The sequence below is a fragment of the Artemia franciscana genome, chromosome 12 (genome assembly GCF_032884065.1).
Source record: "Artemia franciscana chromosome 12, ASM3288406v1, whole genome shotgun sequence".
Lineage (NCBI taxonomy): Eukaryota > Metazoa > Arthropoda > Branchiopoda > Anostraca > Artemiidae > Artemia > Artemia franciscana.
The window spans coordinates 27,214,920-27,231,061 of record NC_088874.1 but is presented as its reverse complement, the minus strand read 5'-3'; the positions used below and the strand labels follow the sequence as shown (position 1 = coordinate 27,231,061).

The window sequence follows — 16,142 nt, the reverse complement described above, 5'->3', positions numbered from 1 at the left end:
TGGAAATTAAGAACGTTTATAAAATGACCTGTCAAGTGAGGAAGAACCGCCATTTGAACCTGGTTCATCTGTGGTGAACCTGAATTGTAACTATTATTTATATTTATCTTAATGCTTCTTTGCGAAAAAAATTAAGAAAATTTGGAAAGAAAACAAGGGATGGACACCAGAAACCAGAGTATCTAGGGTTCAACTCCCATGCGGGAAGCAATTTTTTCAAACAATCTTCTTTACTTAGTGAAAAGAAGTCACTTCATTGGTATCTATGCAAAAATGCGATCTTTATTGTTGTTCAAGTTGGGGGACTATAAAAACCAGCCAAGAGTTTCAAAAATGGTGTTTTAATAAGATAGATATTCTTTATCTCTGTTGGACATTATTTTTGAAAGATTTCAGGCTTTTCAAAACATTTATTTCTACGAACATTTCTTCTTATAATTACAGATTACTGTTGGGTTGAATCTAAACGATAATTATTATTTCAATGCGGTGTTATTTGGAAAATGTTTGTCACTAAACACTGGTTTTAAAAAACATGCTTTAAATTTTGGGGTACTTCGGACCGTCGTTCGTTCTTTACTTGGCTGCAAAAACTACTGCAATAAATATGTAAACTATTTTAGATTTTCTCAGTTGCTTATCTAAAGCCGTTAAGGCACAATTATAAATTTTATTCACTGCAAGACCTAGTCATTTACTTCGCCATGGCCAAAACATTTTGGCCATGGCAACATCGTCTGAAATGACCAAACAAAAGTGTATATCTCACCCTTTTTAAAAGGACTTGGAGATTGAGGTAGAGTTTTCCAGTGCCGTTCTAGTCATTAAATGAATTTGGAGTTATATTTAATTCATGTGAGGTACAGTTTTACTCTTTGTCACATCAAACAGTTTGTGGCAACGAACTGTAAGTAAGAAGCGATGCGGCTCAATAGTAGCAGAAACTCTAATAACAATACATACATCAAAAGAATAAAATTTTGATGTTTATTTAAAAAACGTAAAACTTAACAAATGTAATGGTACCCATCAAAAGCTACGAGCCTGTAACTCTTGCTCAATTTCTGAAAAGGAGAGGGGACCCCTCAAAACATAAAGTGACCTTAATGAAAATCACTCCATTAATTTCAGCATACCAGAGAACCCTATTGTTAGGTTTCAAGCTCCTATGTACAGAAATGTGACATTTTGCATTTTTTGCCAGAAGAAAGATCATGGGTGCGTGTTTATTTGTTGTTTTTTTTTTTTTTTTGGTTTTTTGTTGTTTTTCCCAGGGGTGATCATATTAAGTGATCGTAGAAGGTCAAGAGAGGGCTCATTTGTTAGGAAATCAAAAGTTCTAGGGTTCTTTTTTAGTGAACAAAAATATTGAAGGGTAGCTAGCCCCCTCCCATGCTCATTCCCCCCCCCCCAAAGTCACCCGATCAAAATTTTGAGATGGCCATTTTGTTCAGCATAGTAAAAAAATTTAATAACTATGCCATTGAGGATGACTTAAACCCCCACAGTCCCTGGGGGAAGGGCTACAAATTATGAGCTTTACCCATTGTTTACATATTTACCCATTGTCAAAGACGTTTTCAGGGTGACATGAAAGGATCTTTCCAAGGAGGAAGGGAATTTCCCAAGGAGGGGGAGCTGGACTTCCAAGTGTTATTGAAAAGACGACCAGAAACTAAATGAAAAACAGGTTTTTTAACCTGAAAGTGAGGAGCAACATTAAAACTTAAAACGAACAGAAATTATTACTTATATGAGGGGGTTGTCCCCTCGGCAATACCTCGCTCTTTACACTAAAGTTTTTTAGTACTTTTAAACGACCCATTATTTCTAATTAAACGGCCTTTGTGATTTAGGAGTCATTTTTAAAGAATTGGGACAAAATTTGAACTTTAGCACAAATAGCAAAGTATTGACGAGGGGGAGACTCCTTCATATACGTAACAATTTCTGCTTGTTTTAAGTTTCAATGTTGCTGTTTACTGCCAGTTAAAAAAAATTCATTAATATTAGTAACTATTGCATGTTTGTTTGCTATGGTTGTTCATTTAATTTCTGTTCGTCTTGAGTTTCATTTATACTTAAATAGCAAAATATTTTCATTCGTTTTAAGCTTCAGTTGCATAATCAATGTAAGTTTTACTCGTTTTAAGATTTATTTATTCATTTATATTGCTACGTGTTGTATGTTTTTTGCTATGATTGGTATATATTTTGTGTTTGTTTTGGGTTCCATTTATTTTTTATTAAATAAAAAAAACTAGTTTTCTAACTGAAAGCAAGGAGCGGCATTAAAACTTAAAACGAACAGAAATTACTCCGTGTATGAAAGGGGCTGTTCCCTCTTCAACGCCCCGCTCTTTACGCTAAAGTTTGACTCTTTCTCTCAATTCTACTTCATTAAACAATAAAAAAACTTTAGCGTAAAGAGAGGGGTGTTGAGAAGGGAACAGCCCCTGTTCCAGAGGGGCGTTGAATAGGGTTTTCTGATACGCTGAATGCGATGGTGTGATTTTCGTTAAGATTCTATGACTTTTAGGCAGTGTTTTCCCTATTTCTCAAAATAAGGCAAATTTTCTCAGGCTCGTAACTTTTGATGAAACTTATATATTTAAATTCAGCATAAAAATCCAATTCTTTTGATGTATCTTTTAGCATCAAAATTCAGTTTTTTAGAGTTTCGTTTACTATTGAGCCGGGTCGCTCCTTACTACAGTTCGTTACCACGAACTATTTGATAGTAGTTTCTGGTCGTTTTGAGTTAGAGCTATTGTAGGTTTCTATTTTTTCCGATGTTAAGTTTAATATGGCCTTTACTTTTCTTAAAAATACTCCTTTTTGTAGGTTTTTTTTTAATTAATTGAAATTAAAATTTTATTCATGGAAGTGAATTTATTTAAGGCTTGGCAAATTTATATATATGGCTATAAAGCAGCCTTGAGAATCGGTGGGTCTTTGAGTAGTTGAGTTGGTGGGTGTTTGAGTAGATTGTCCTAGAACCTAAAAGGTCCGTTTTTATGCCCAAAATTCCTCCTTTCAGCGAGCCTTCATGTAAGTATAAAAGGATTTTTTTTTTGGGGGGGGAGAGAGAAAAAGTATTTAATCTATAATACCTCCTTATTCCAAGATATTTTCTAGTCTCTGCTTGTAATACACGCGGTACATGATTATAGCACCGCTCTTACTGCAGCAATCTTTTCTTACGTAATAAATAAAATTACATTCGCACGTTTGCCAGCACGAAAGATACAAAGGTGGCAGAATTATGAGTGTCATCAGAAAATTTCCTGGGAGGGTTTGAAGAAGTCACCCTGAAAACCGTGGAGACGATGAGCCTAGAATTAGTTTCTTATATTTCAGACTCCTTTCCCCCTAATAAATGATGATGGGGATGATTTTTTTGAGGATTTTCATCCTCAAAGCATTGCTGCATGAATATGCAACTGGAATGTAAAAACGGGGGCTGAAGGAAGCAGTAGCAGCCTCCATCAAATTTAAAAGCACCATGGATCAACTACCTTGTAGCAAAAGGCTGTAAGTAAAGGGCAGCCCTTGTGAACAGAAACTAAAAATCTAAAAAACGAAGTTTTGATTGTGATATATGCAACAGAAAAGATATTACTCATGCCAATTCTCACTATAAAATTTTTATTAATCTTACAATTGCTCTTCAATGATTTTACCTCGTGAAAAACTTGTGTAGTCTAAGGAACAGGAAACAAACTCCCCTGAAAGGGGTGTGACATCGATGGAAATTACGGAATTAAATGTCAACATGTTTGAGATGCCCGAAGTGACTATCAGCAAAATGAGAAATATTCCATTCTTTATGAATTGATTAACGAATGGAAATATTCCGTATATTATGTTGACCTTCCCCTCCTCAATCCCCAGGTCCTTACGTTAGAGCTAAACTATTTGTCCCAATTCTTTGAGAACGACCGGTCAAACACAAATGCCATTGAGTTGGAATAAAAAGTATTTTAAAGTATCAGGGAGGAGTGGTAATAGGGGGTAGAGGGGGTGGGGAGGGATTCCAGAAGGGGGCAGTCACTCTCATGTATAGAATAATTTCTGTTTCTTTTTAAGTCTGAATTTTCCTTTTTACTTATCCGTATTGAAACCTAGAAAGCCAAGAAGTATCAATTTTCAGTAACTACAGAATATCTAATATTTTCCCAGTCGCTTATCTGTTACCGACAAAAAATGTGAAGAAATGTTTTACTGTCGTAAAATAAGGTACACTTATAATTGCATTTTATTAGCGACAATACAGTCTAAAACGTAATGTTTATCTCAAAAGTAGGTTATCTGGGATATTTTTAACGGAAAAATCAATTGAGTATATTTTAATGCCTGAGCTATTTTTGTCGTTTTTTTTTGTTTTTTTGTTTTTACAGAAGTGTAAGTTGCTAGTTATTTAAGTTCTAATTCATAAGAATTTTTTTTTAATCGAAAGCATTCGTCCGTGTATTACAGCCATGAAGTATATAAATTTAGGTGTGAGTTAGTATTTTGGGGCCATGAGCTCGTAACAAATGTCAATTATTATTAAAAGAAACTTTTTAGAAAAAAATTGTTATCAGTGAACTCGAACCCAGGATCTTCATATTTAGATCTCTTTGTAATTTGATATGAATTCTTCCACTTGTCATTCCACTAAATAACGACAGGGAACACTTTTTACCAGAAGGTACCCAGACAGGATCTCTTATCTATGATTAGGAATTTTAGGAACGATGCCCAGCAAAAATTATCTGAACTAAACATTTTTAAGCAAGGATCTACATCTTCACTAAAAAAAAAAGAAAAACAATTCAGATTGTTAATGAAAATTGCAAGCCTAAACACATATCTATATCACTGGGTTGTGACATGTGATCACTGGGTCGTGACACATTTATGCATCGCTAAGTCAGGACACGTGAAAATGCTATATATTATAACTTTTCTTCGGACAAAACAGTAATGAATGAATGAATGTTCTTTCAACCCATCTATAAACAAAAAAAGAAAACGATGGAGTACAATAAAAGAAAGGAAAACGAAAAAAATATGTCATACAGATATAAACAAATTACTAATAATACCAAATCTAAAATAGTGCGCCCTTCCATGGGTGAGAAAAAGACTGGTTACTCAGTTTCTGAAACTGTTCATACCGGCCTGAATCGGTTCCACCACACCAAAACGGTTAAAGATGTACGTATTCCTGAACCATCGAGGGGCCTGAAGCAAAAACTTCGCATACTTAAAATAGCACGTTCGCAACACTCGCCTATCAGATTCAGTAAAAATGTCCCAAAATGGGGTCAAATATAGAATATAAGGGAGAGCCACAATATTACACTATATTCCAAAAAGAGCTTTCTCTTCCAGATTGAGCTGCGATGCATCCATACTAGCATAAGGAACTCTAAATTTGCGCTCAGCATTCCGAAGCAAAAGCTTTCGTGTATTCTTAATTGAAGACCCATTCGAGAGACCTAAATATGTTAGTACAGTGCTAGGCGCCACCTCACTATCACCTAGACTGACACTATCGGGTACATAAATACCATATAAATTAAAAAAGAGGACTTGGGACTTCGCAGCATTCATGCTTAGTCCTATTTGTAGATATCTATCAGATAGGTTATCATAACTCCGTTGAAGACTAGCTATTGACCGGTATGGATTTAACAGATCGTCCGCAAAACAAAGCACTGATGTATCCATCCCTTTTAAAATTCAACTAATAGGTAGGCCAACTTGCGCAAGAAGAGACAAGTTGTTGTAGATAATAGGTGATGTGATGGCTCTTTGCTTTATCCTGACGAATACAGGGAACTCATTACCCGAAAGATGATTTCCCAACTTCAAACGATCTTTTAGATGCCTATACATATAATATAATGGGAAAATTACATGGCTAACACCACGGCTATGCAACCCCAACATGGCCTCTGAGTGGATAAGGGAACCAAAAACACTCATAACATCGTATGCTCCAAGAACAGAGTACTCTCAGATGCGTCTATATCTCTGAGTATATTACAGAGACTTCTAAGAGCATGGAAGCAATTTAAACCCGACTGGAACCCGAACTGGAATGGTGGCATAATACACTTTTCTTTTAAGTGGTCAACTATCAGAAGCACAAACATCTTTGAGAAAACGCTTGAAACAATCATTGATCTATATGATGAACATGATGATTTTGGTTTATTCTTTTTTTTCGAAATTGGACAAATCACTCCAATGCATAGACTGTCTGGAACGACACCAACGTTAAAAACCATTTGAAAAGTAATGCAAGATGGTTATAGAGGACATCACTTGCGTAAATAAATTGCTTAGTACAAATGTTGTTGGCGGCAGCCAAAAATTTCTTCTTTTTAAGCTTCAACACACCCTCCTTAATAGCAGACGATGCTATCATAATATAATTTTTTTTAAATAGAATTAAGCAACCAAGCCATCTCACTCCTGAAAGAAATTTTTTACACTTCTGTTGGGTTGTACAAACTGACTTTGAAATGGGCAACCCACTCAGACTCTAGGATGTTATCGAGGCCCTCATGATTCTACTTTTCAGAACGAGGACGAGACTTCCAAAGGTAATTAGGGTCATTTACAACATTCTCGACAGTAGTCGACTTGACCGCCGCTAGAAGCTTCTGCAGAGTATTCCTAAATGTTCTCTTAGAATAAATTTGGACCGCATTGTGAACCCGGTCCTTTGCGTCTCACACTCGTCCCAGAGCCGCAACCACCACTTTGCCGTAGCACAGGCCGACACTAGATCTGGGTTACTTGGCCACCCGCATTTCTCACTCTTGCAATGTATCCGCCTCACTGGAATAGCCACCTTATCAGCACATTTCATATATTATTTGCTCATATTACAGGTTTAGTTGTAACCTTAACTCATTTTCACTTAGGAAGATACTCGGCTGCAACAGATGGTATGAAACCTGCAGTTTTACTAGGATACGGTCGTAAAAATCACGAAACTCTGGTACGCATAAGTTACTCCACATCTTCTTCAAGAGCCACTTGGGTTGAGAATCATCAGCTTTGGTCCCTTTAACGGGTATCAAGACACATATAGGGAGACAGTCGCTGGTGGCCTGATCTTCCATTACTGTCGCACATTGGACTGGGCTGTCTGAATTCCAGCACATGGTCCAGATTTGACGTAGTGTTATCCGGTGATATGTATGTAAAGTCCTTGTTCTTTCCAAGTGATGAGAATGAGGAGGCAGCATACTTTGAATAGTTTCAGAACGTGGGCATTCAGGACGGGTTAGATCACAATCAAATTCACCTGTGATAACATTTCTATGAAAAGAACGAAGGATTTTCTTAGCAAACTTCGCTAGCCTCTGACAAGCGGAGGTGAAACAGGTCTCAGAGGCCTGGTCACCATAGTAAGTAGATTAGTACACATTTATGACAGCAAGATCATTAAAAGATACGGTTACAAAGCATTCATTAACTTCTAGGGTTTGGAGTTGATACTTGCTTGGCACTGTGACGCCTCCACTGGGGTGACCTCGGTTCTGCCACTGACATGCTGAGGACACTGTGGCAAGAGCGTTAGTTAGGTCTATAAGGGGCAACCGGTCACAGGAAAGAATATATTCTTGAAGGCATACAATACCGAATTGCTCTACCAGCGACTCTAGAAGAGGAAGCTTCTCACAAACCCCGCCGTTTATGTTCCAGGGTTCAATTGGAATGCTCCCATTACTGTCCATTTCTTGCAGAGTCAGCTACACTGTTATGGGTTAACTCGTGCAATAATTTCTTGTTTTGATGGCGGTGAAGTGAATATTAGTTATGCCTATTCGACTTGCAAGAAACACAGCTAAGGTCGCTTTCGCACGGAGAATCGCGCGAGCTCATATGCCCCGGCTGATCAGAGCGAGAACAAATCATTGCGTTCTTATAGTCTTTGGCCAGGTGGTCATCAATTTTGTGGCACCCGCAAAATATCCTGGGAAGGAACAGAAAAGGATCAGCTTTTGGCACTTCGTATCCTATTTTAGATGAGTTTGCGATTGTATAATCCAAGTCCGCTTGATACTGGAAGAATACCTTGAAAGTCCATGAGCCGTCGCATTTTTTTTGCCTTGCTAAACCTACGAATGAAAGAGCACAGATCATTATTAAATTCATGCGGGATGTGCTTGATAATTCCAATATATTGTTTTGACTTAATTTTCACATCTGCTTCTTGATCGGATGCCTTGAATGATCTCGACCGTTGATAATGACTTAGTTGGATTTTTTACCACTATTGAGTAAAGAAGCGGAGACTTACCTCCAGGTTCTTTGCTAGACCCCTCATGAAGGCTAAGTACAGGAACTTGGTTCAAATTATCCAGGGTCTTATCAACTTTTTTGTATATTTATGGAATTTTTGATTCTACATTCACTCTGGTCAATTCTTAGGGAGCTGAAACCTCTTGAGGATCGTAAATCACAAACTTCAGCAAAATTTTCTGGTCCTTCACACATCTTGTCGACCATTTTCCTTTGTCAAAAACATTATCCTCCTCTTTTTTATGTGGAACACATCGTTTATCATATCCTGATTCATCATGCAGCTCTTTTTTTGTGCTTCCAAAATCGTATCTTTTTCAAAGAACTGAACGCACGATTTTAAGCTTAATATATTAATAGGTTATATCCAAAAATAAGGTGTCAACCAAACGAACTCTCAAATAAGACTTATAAGAGAAATTAAATAAGAGGGATCATAAATTTCCATTGGTTGTTGGTGCTCAGCACTTGAAGTATTTGTTAATTACATTTTGGTTTGGATGACTAGAATTTCAAAAAGTTCTTTTGACTCAATAACTGTATGTCCTTGGGGTAAAAAGAAAAAAAAAGTTTTTCAGAAATCCAAATACAACCATTCATTTTAAATGTGAGACAGTTTCTTTCTTCAAACTAGTAAAAACTGTTCTGCATCAAACCTTAACTTTCAAAGGTTGCTATGTAATTAGTTAATTAACCTAAATAAAACCTCACATCTTTTCAGGATTTTGCTTACTACGATGTGTGGAACAGCCGAAGAAACCGAAAATTGAAGAAACTCCGTCACTCTCCTCGTACACAGATGGAAGTGAATTGTACAGCAAATTTAGTGATTATGACATAGACACTTCAAATACAAACAGGATTCAAACACAATTTACAGAAGATGAGGAAATTACTCCCCCTCCACTTAGCCCAGGCGAGGAGCTTCTGGAGCAGTTTGGAGGAACTATGCTTACTTTTACTAAATACCCCCTCTCATCAAAGAAGTTCGAAGATCAGCCTACCGATAAGACAAATCTAACTTCAAGCTTATTTATGAGAAATGGAACCAGTTTAAAAAATGGAACGAAGGAAAAAAGAGATTCTAAGCACTCGGGTCATTTGCCAAATGACAAAGTTTTAGTAAGAAGGGGATCACAATTCCAGGTAATAGAGCAGAAGCATTCTAACCTAACACAGTATGCAATTAATGAAAATTCAGATACATTTTCACCTAGGACAAACAGATACAAGCAAAAGAAAATGGCTGAATCGCGTAACCATTCTTCCGAAAGTTTAGCTTCCTCTTCAGAAGGGTCTATATATGCAAGGATTGATGATGTCATGAGGCCTTTACCAAGTAGACAAATATCAGTAAATTCGACCATTTTTGAAAGCCAAATAAAGCAAATGAGGACTCTTGTCAAAGAAGAAGAGGAAGATGATCGTAATAATCCTCTTAACCTTCCATTAAACGCCATCTACGAAACCCGTCACTATCTGTCATCTCATCTATTTCTTATCAATTTTAGTAGCTCAATATTTCATGATTACATGGAAAAAATTAGTAAAGAGAGTCTTTTAAACAGTTCAAGTGTATTGCCACCAAGTATTTATGTCTACGATTATCCTCAAGAAGGACCTTCAAAAGTCTATGTATGCACTCCAGCTCTCCAAATTTCCTGGCCTGATGCCTGCTTTGAGTGGTCTTTAAGGCCCAGAAATAAAGTAAAGGATAATCGAACGGGATTGATCTATAAGTGGCCTCATCACCAGACTATTGAGATGGTTCGCCAGCAGGGCTGCTATCTTTACCCAAATGGTGATAGCATTAAAGGTATATCAACAGCTCACTCTGATCTTCAGTGGGAAATCTCTTTTGACAAAGCGCAATCTTTACTTCTTAATACCCTAACTCCACCACAAATGAGGAGCTTATACTGGGCATTATTGATTTTTCGTGACCAAATTTCAGATCTAGGCTGCATCAATACCAGTCATATTATAAACATTTTGTTTTATATGCTGGAAAGCAATTACGGCGACTGGTCTGAAGTAAATATTGGTGATAACCTGAGACTAATATATGAAAATCTACACGCTTGCTTGATTAAGAAAAAGCTACCAAATTATTTTCTCATTAAGCAGAATCTTTTCAGGTCTAAGCAGGTTCATAGTCTCAGAAGAGTGCAAGAGAGGGTTTTTCGAGTCTCCGAAAACATAGTACCTCACATAATAAGTATTGGTAAACAACTTCAAAGCTCCTTATATCCACTTCCAGATTTTGATAAGTTGAGAGGAATTCTGACAGATAGTACAACATCCTTACTAGCACAAATAAATCCTGCGCTGTTGCCTATCGAGCCAAAAGAGTCGGGCAAAAAGGTTAAAAGGAGTAAGCTAGTAAATGATGAGGAAGACGGTTTTTGGAGCACTGGAAATAAGGAGAAGCTTCAAAAACAAGACCCTACACAGCAATATTTACGAGATAACTATAAGAAATTACAGGCTGATAAAAGGAGGAAAGAAAAAGTACAAAGCAAAGAAGAAGATACTGAAATGTTTACTTTAACTAAATCATTTAGTAGAACACAAACGCAGTGCCTCATAGAGTTTTTTATTGATCATTTTCTGGAGCTAGTGCGTACTGCAGTTGACTTGAAGTCATATAAGGAAGCAAATATTTTGCTTGATCACTGTGATAATCTTGTAACTCTTTTAAAAGAACTTGGCATGACCTCAGATGTTGAGACTTTCTCTTCAGAAATGTATCGAATTCGTCTATTATTCAAAAAGGAATATGTAAAAAATCAAAAGACAGTTGCAGGACTAGACTTCCATAACACGCAAAAGGGAGAAAACTGGGTTCTCAAGAAAACTGATCCCCTTCCTGATATACCAAAGAACGAAAAGCGCATTGACAGATCTACTCTTGGAAAATCACTTGGCTATTTCCCAGAAACAAATGGCAACGCTGTCCAACTTATCCCTGAACGACCTGTGTCTGAGCCAGATTTTACAAGAATGTGGGTAGAAGCTCAGGTGCATAGTAGTTTTAGTGAATCATCCTATGTTGCAAATGATATGCCAAATGTTTCAACTTATGATTTGAACAGTAATGATAGTGAGATATATGACAAAATAGAAAGCTTGAGACCTGTGATACTCTTAGGTAGAAATGATGATGGTGATGAATCTACTGACTTATGAACAATTATTATGTATGTGTAAAAACAAATTTTATTGAAATCGAATAGCCAAGAAAATATCTTAACAGAAATTTTTGGTAGGAAACTTAAAACAAGGTAATTCTAGAAAAAATGTAAACTATGGAGGAAAACTTCTCCCTTATAGCCGATACATTTTTAAACTAAACAACAACGCCTTATTCAGGGGATTTACCAGGTTTGAGCCTCCCCTGAAATTTTTTTATGACTCGTAAAAACGTAACAAAATGCTCATAAATATTTATGTGATACGTTTTATATGTTGAAAACTTACGTTTTCTTCTTTACTGAAAGTCTTTACTTATATCAATTCTGTTTATTTTTCATTCAGAACCTATTTATATGGCATGACTACAAAAGCCCAGGACTATCAGGAATAAAACACAAAGAAAATTGGGTTAACATGCAATCGACTCTCGATAATTTGACACATTTTAATTTTTGAAAATTTAGTTTTTTTCGAAGTCCCTTGAAAAACATTCGATAAACTGAAAAAAAAATTAATGCGATTCGGCCCGTTGTCAATTTAATTATATAATTAATTTGGTATGAATAATTAATTAATTATTAATTAATTTGGTAATCAAAGGCATAAACAATGGCGTCACATGTCTATAATTATTCTTTAGGTAGGGTGTGAGACTAGGGAAATCGAGGCCTCCCTTTCTATAATCAAAAATTAGTACTAGTTTTCACGCTCCAACCATTTGTCTGTTTTTATGAATTAAATATTAATTTGTAGCTCTTTTCCAAGTTTTAAAGTGATATTGCACAATTGTTATTTCTTTGAAAATCTTTAACATCGAAATAATTTCAAAACACAGCTAGTTTCCAAAATTTTTAGTGCAGAATTAAACAAAAAAATTTCACAAGTTGAAAAAATGTACGTGATTGAAGCTGTAGAGGGTTGGAAAAAAAGATGGAAAATTTTTGGCATTAAACTTCAACAAGGTAATTCTAGAAGAAATGTAACCTACTGAGGAAAACTTATCCTTTATAGCCAAAACAATTTTTTAAGCTCAATAGTTAAGTTTTTCTCGTCAGAATACTTAACGTTTTCTTTTTTGATGAAAGTCTTTATTTATCTCACTTCTGTTTTTTTTTCACTCAGAGCCTATTTATATGGCATGAATTCAAGAACAGCAAAGCCCAGGACTAATAGGAATCAAACATGTAGGGCAACGAGTTAATAAACAGTCGACTCTTGATTTGGCACCTTTAAATTTTTCGATAAAAAAGTGTTTTCCTACTCCCTTATCCGATAACCTAAAAAGATTAATATGATTTGGCCTATTTCCAATTTAAGTATATAAACAATGGCATCTTCTTCGTTCACATGTCTATGATTTTTTTTAGGTTTGGTTTGAGACTAGGACAGTCGATGCTTCCCTCTCTATAATTGAAAGTCAATACTTGTTTTCACGCAAGGACATAGTGTCTTATTATATATTAATTTAATATTAATTTTGATATTAGAAAAATTAATATAAATTAATTTTTGATGATATAAAGATATATATTTTGATGATAAAAGATATATGATGATATAAATTTTGATATTAATTTGCCGCTCTTTTCCATAGTTTAAAGTGATCTAGCACTCTTGTTATGAATCTTTGACATCAAAATGATTTCAAAATAGGGCTAGTGTTTACTAGCCCCTTAGTTCCCAAACCTTTCATATATAAAAAAAAAATTCAAAACAGATACCATTAGCGGAAAAAGTGTATGTGATTGAAGCTGTAGAAGGTTGGCAAAAAAGATATCACCAACTATTGAAGCATTCTATCATCGTCTTGTCAATACATGTGAAAAGTAAAAATCGTGTAACCGAAAGTGTCTTAAATGCAAGTAGAAAAGGTCACACTAGAGTGAAATTTTCCCTCTTGAGGAATGCTTTCTTATGTGGATTAGTTATATGCATTTATCATAAATTAACATGATTCAATGCTCGTATAAATATTATGAAATAAAAATTCCTAATGTAAATCAAACTATTTTTTAGGTGAATTCCCCCTCCCCTCTTGATTATTTGATCTTCTCTTATCCTTGGTCATTTGAATTATTCTCTTATCCTTCGAACATCAAATTGTCGAAACTCGACTGTACTATCCAACCAATTAGAGACCAGCTTGATAAAAAAGTTGGTAATATTCTCTAGCGTCACTTTTAGTCAACATCACTAACAAAGAGGAGAATTTCAAATAAAATTGAATAATTGATAGAACTGATCTGCAATTTTATAAGAATAAAGATGAAATTTTGTAGTAGATGATAATTTGTCAGCTTTTTTTCAAGATTTATTGTTAGTCATCATCCAGTCTTTACAAAGTAGGTCGTATATCATCAAGGAAAAATCGAATTAGATTTACAGAACGTCATCTATTAGACTAGCTTGATTAAGGCTTGTTTAATTTAAACTGGAAGGCCCACTAGTGACAGAATTACAGTTTTCTAACCTCCATTGCATTTAAAGTACCTGAAAACATAAGTATGCTGCATATTAAGATAGATAAGAAATTGCCAAGCGTTCGAAAAGATAAAGAAATTGCCAAGCGTTCGATGGCGTTGGTAATTTTTCTTTTTTCAACACCAAAACTAGTTTTTACTCTTGTAAGTTTCTTATGCTCTTTGCTGAAATAAAAGCAACTGAACCATGATCAGTTCTTGTGCAATAAAGTAAATTGAGACTGTTCTTGAAGGAGCCATTTCAATAAAACTCTGGAGGGTGCTCCTTGTTGCTGATAAAATTTTCTCAGAGTTACAGACAAGACCATATCCAAGGGGGTTAAAGGGTTTGAACCTCCCCCCTCCAAAATTTTAGTTCAACTCGTAAAAACCTGACAAACTTTACATAGATAAATTTTCATGTGCTTTTTTTTTTAAAAAGTTACCCTTTCCCTCCCAAAATAACCCTCCCCTTGAACGAAAATCCCGAAAAAAACCTTGGTTAGAGCCTAGACATCTTTTTTCTGAATAAAATGAACAACATATTATTGCCGTAAACTCTTTTCGTGTATATATTGTAAATAGCTACTGTATAAATTTTTTACAGTTTTTATTGTTGTGTATTTAAAGTGATGAATATATATCATTCTATACCAGCTATAAACGCTAGTATAATGCAGTGAATAGTACACATATAAGCAACGTTCTCAATAATTGAACAATCATCGAAAAGTCTTTGGAAAGTGTTTGATTTAAAAGACTGATTGTATAATTTCTGTTGAATATAAGTGCAATTTTGTTTATAGATATGTTGAGTTGTAATGTCTTTGTTAATACGAAAAGACTGAGACGTATGATTTTTAAATTTATTTTGCTCCATGTAATAGTGACTATTAAAATAACTGTTCATTTTATTTCTTATTCGTTGATGAGATTTATTACTTCTGCTATATATAGACCAGCAGCAACTTTGGTTATTGAATACACTACAAATTTAATACACTAGCAAACGATTTTTCTGTTTATTACTAAATTTCCTATGGTTTACTTTTCTTATTTTGTTCTCATAAACTTTGATCACTTTTTTTCTTTTTATTACTAGATTTCTTAAAATTTATTTTTTATTTTCATAAACTTCGATCCCTTTTTCTGTTTATTACTAAATTTTATAAAATTTATTTTTTGAATTTTATTTTCATAAACTTCGATCCCTTTGTTTCTGTTTATTGCTAAATTTCTTAAAATTTATTTTTCTTAGTTTGTTTTTATAAACTTCGATCCCTTTTCTCTGTTTATTATTAAGTTCCTTAAAATTTATTTTTCTTAGTTTGTTTTCATACACTTCGATCCCTTTTTTTCTGTTTACTACTAAATTTCTTAATTTTTTTTTGTTCTCATAAACTTCGGTAGTCTGTTTTTTGTTTATTATTAAATTTCTCAAGATTTATTTTTCGAATTGTATTTTAATAAAAAGACCACAAAGATTGCAGCTATTTAAAAAGTATTGGAAAGATATCATTTAAAGAATTAATTATTAAAGTAAAAATTAGGGAATAACTTTCAGCTCTTCTTTTCGGCTAGGTTCTTGTGTTTGATGACAGGGCCAAGATAGTTTGTACGCAAAAATCTTGCGTATGTTATTGCGTATGTTCATGGCGTCATAGTTTTACCCTAAGTGACGAAAACACAAAATTTAAAAGAATCAGGAGAAAAAAGAATTAAAAGAATTAAAAGAATAAAAAGAAAGTGTCTGAATATCGAAATAAGCAAATGACAGGAAATCCATTAGATTGGATTAATCTAGATTAAAATTAATTAAGATTAGATTAATCCATTAGATTAGACCAATGTATCTTACGGGCATAGTTTTGACATCTGTTTCACGAAAAGAAGAAAAATGTCTCATCACACCAAAATAATACTTCACATGAATAATATCATATTAATTAATGATACTATGCCCTTTACTGACTTATTGCTTATTACTTTTTATATTACTTATTATTATTATTATATAATTATTACTTATTATATTTATATTATTATTATTATTAGTATTATTATACCTATTATTATTATTATATATTATTATTACTACTTATTATTATTATTACTTATTATTATATTATTATATTACTTATTACTTTTAGGATTATTGCAGCCACTTCAAAACCACTT

General features: G+C 34.4%; 1 protein-coding gene across 2 annotated transcripts in view; it reads left to right on the top strand.

The window, feature by feature from the left end:
• Positions 1–14,878, top strand: part of LOC136033937 (uncharacterized) — a 92,481-nt gene extending 77,603 nt beyond the window's left edge. For both annotated transcript variants that reach the window (XM_065714954.1, XM_065714953.1), the window contains exon 3: positions 9,032–14,878. In XM_065714954.1, coding sequence (XP_065571026.1) covers positions 9,032–11,499 — 2,468 coding nt within the window. In that variant the 3' untranslated portion in view covers positions 11,500–14,878. The remainder of the gene's footprint in view (positions 1–9,031) is intronic.
• The last annotated feature ends 1,264 nt before the right edge of the window (positions 14,879–16,142 follow it).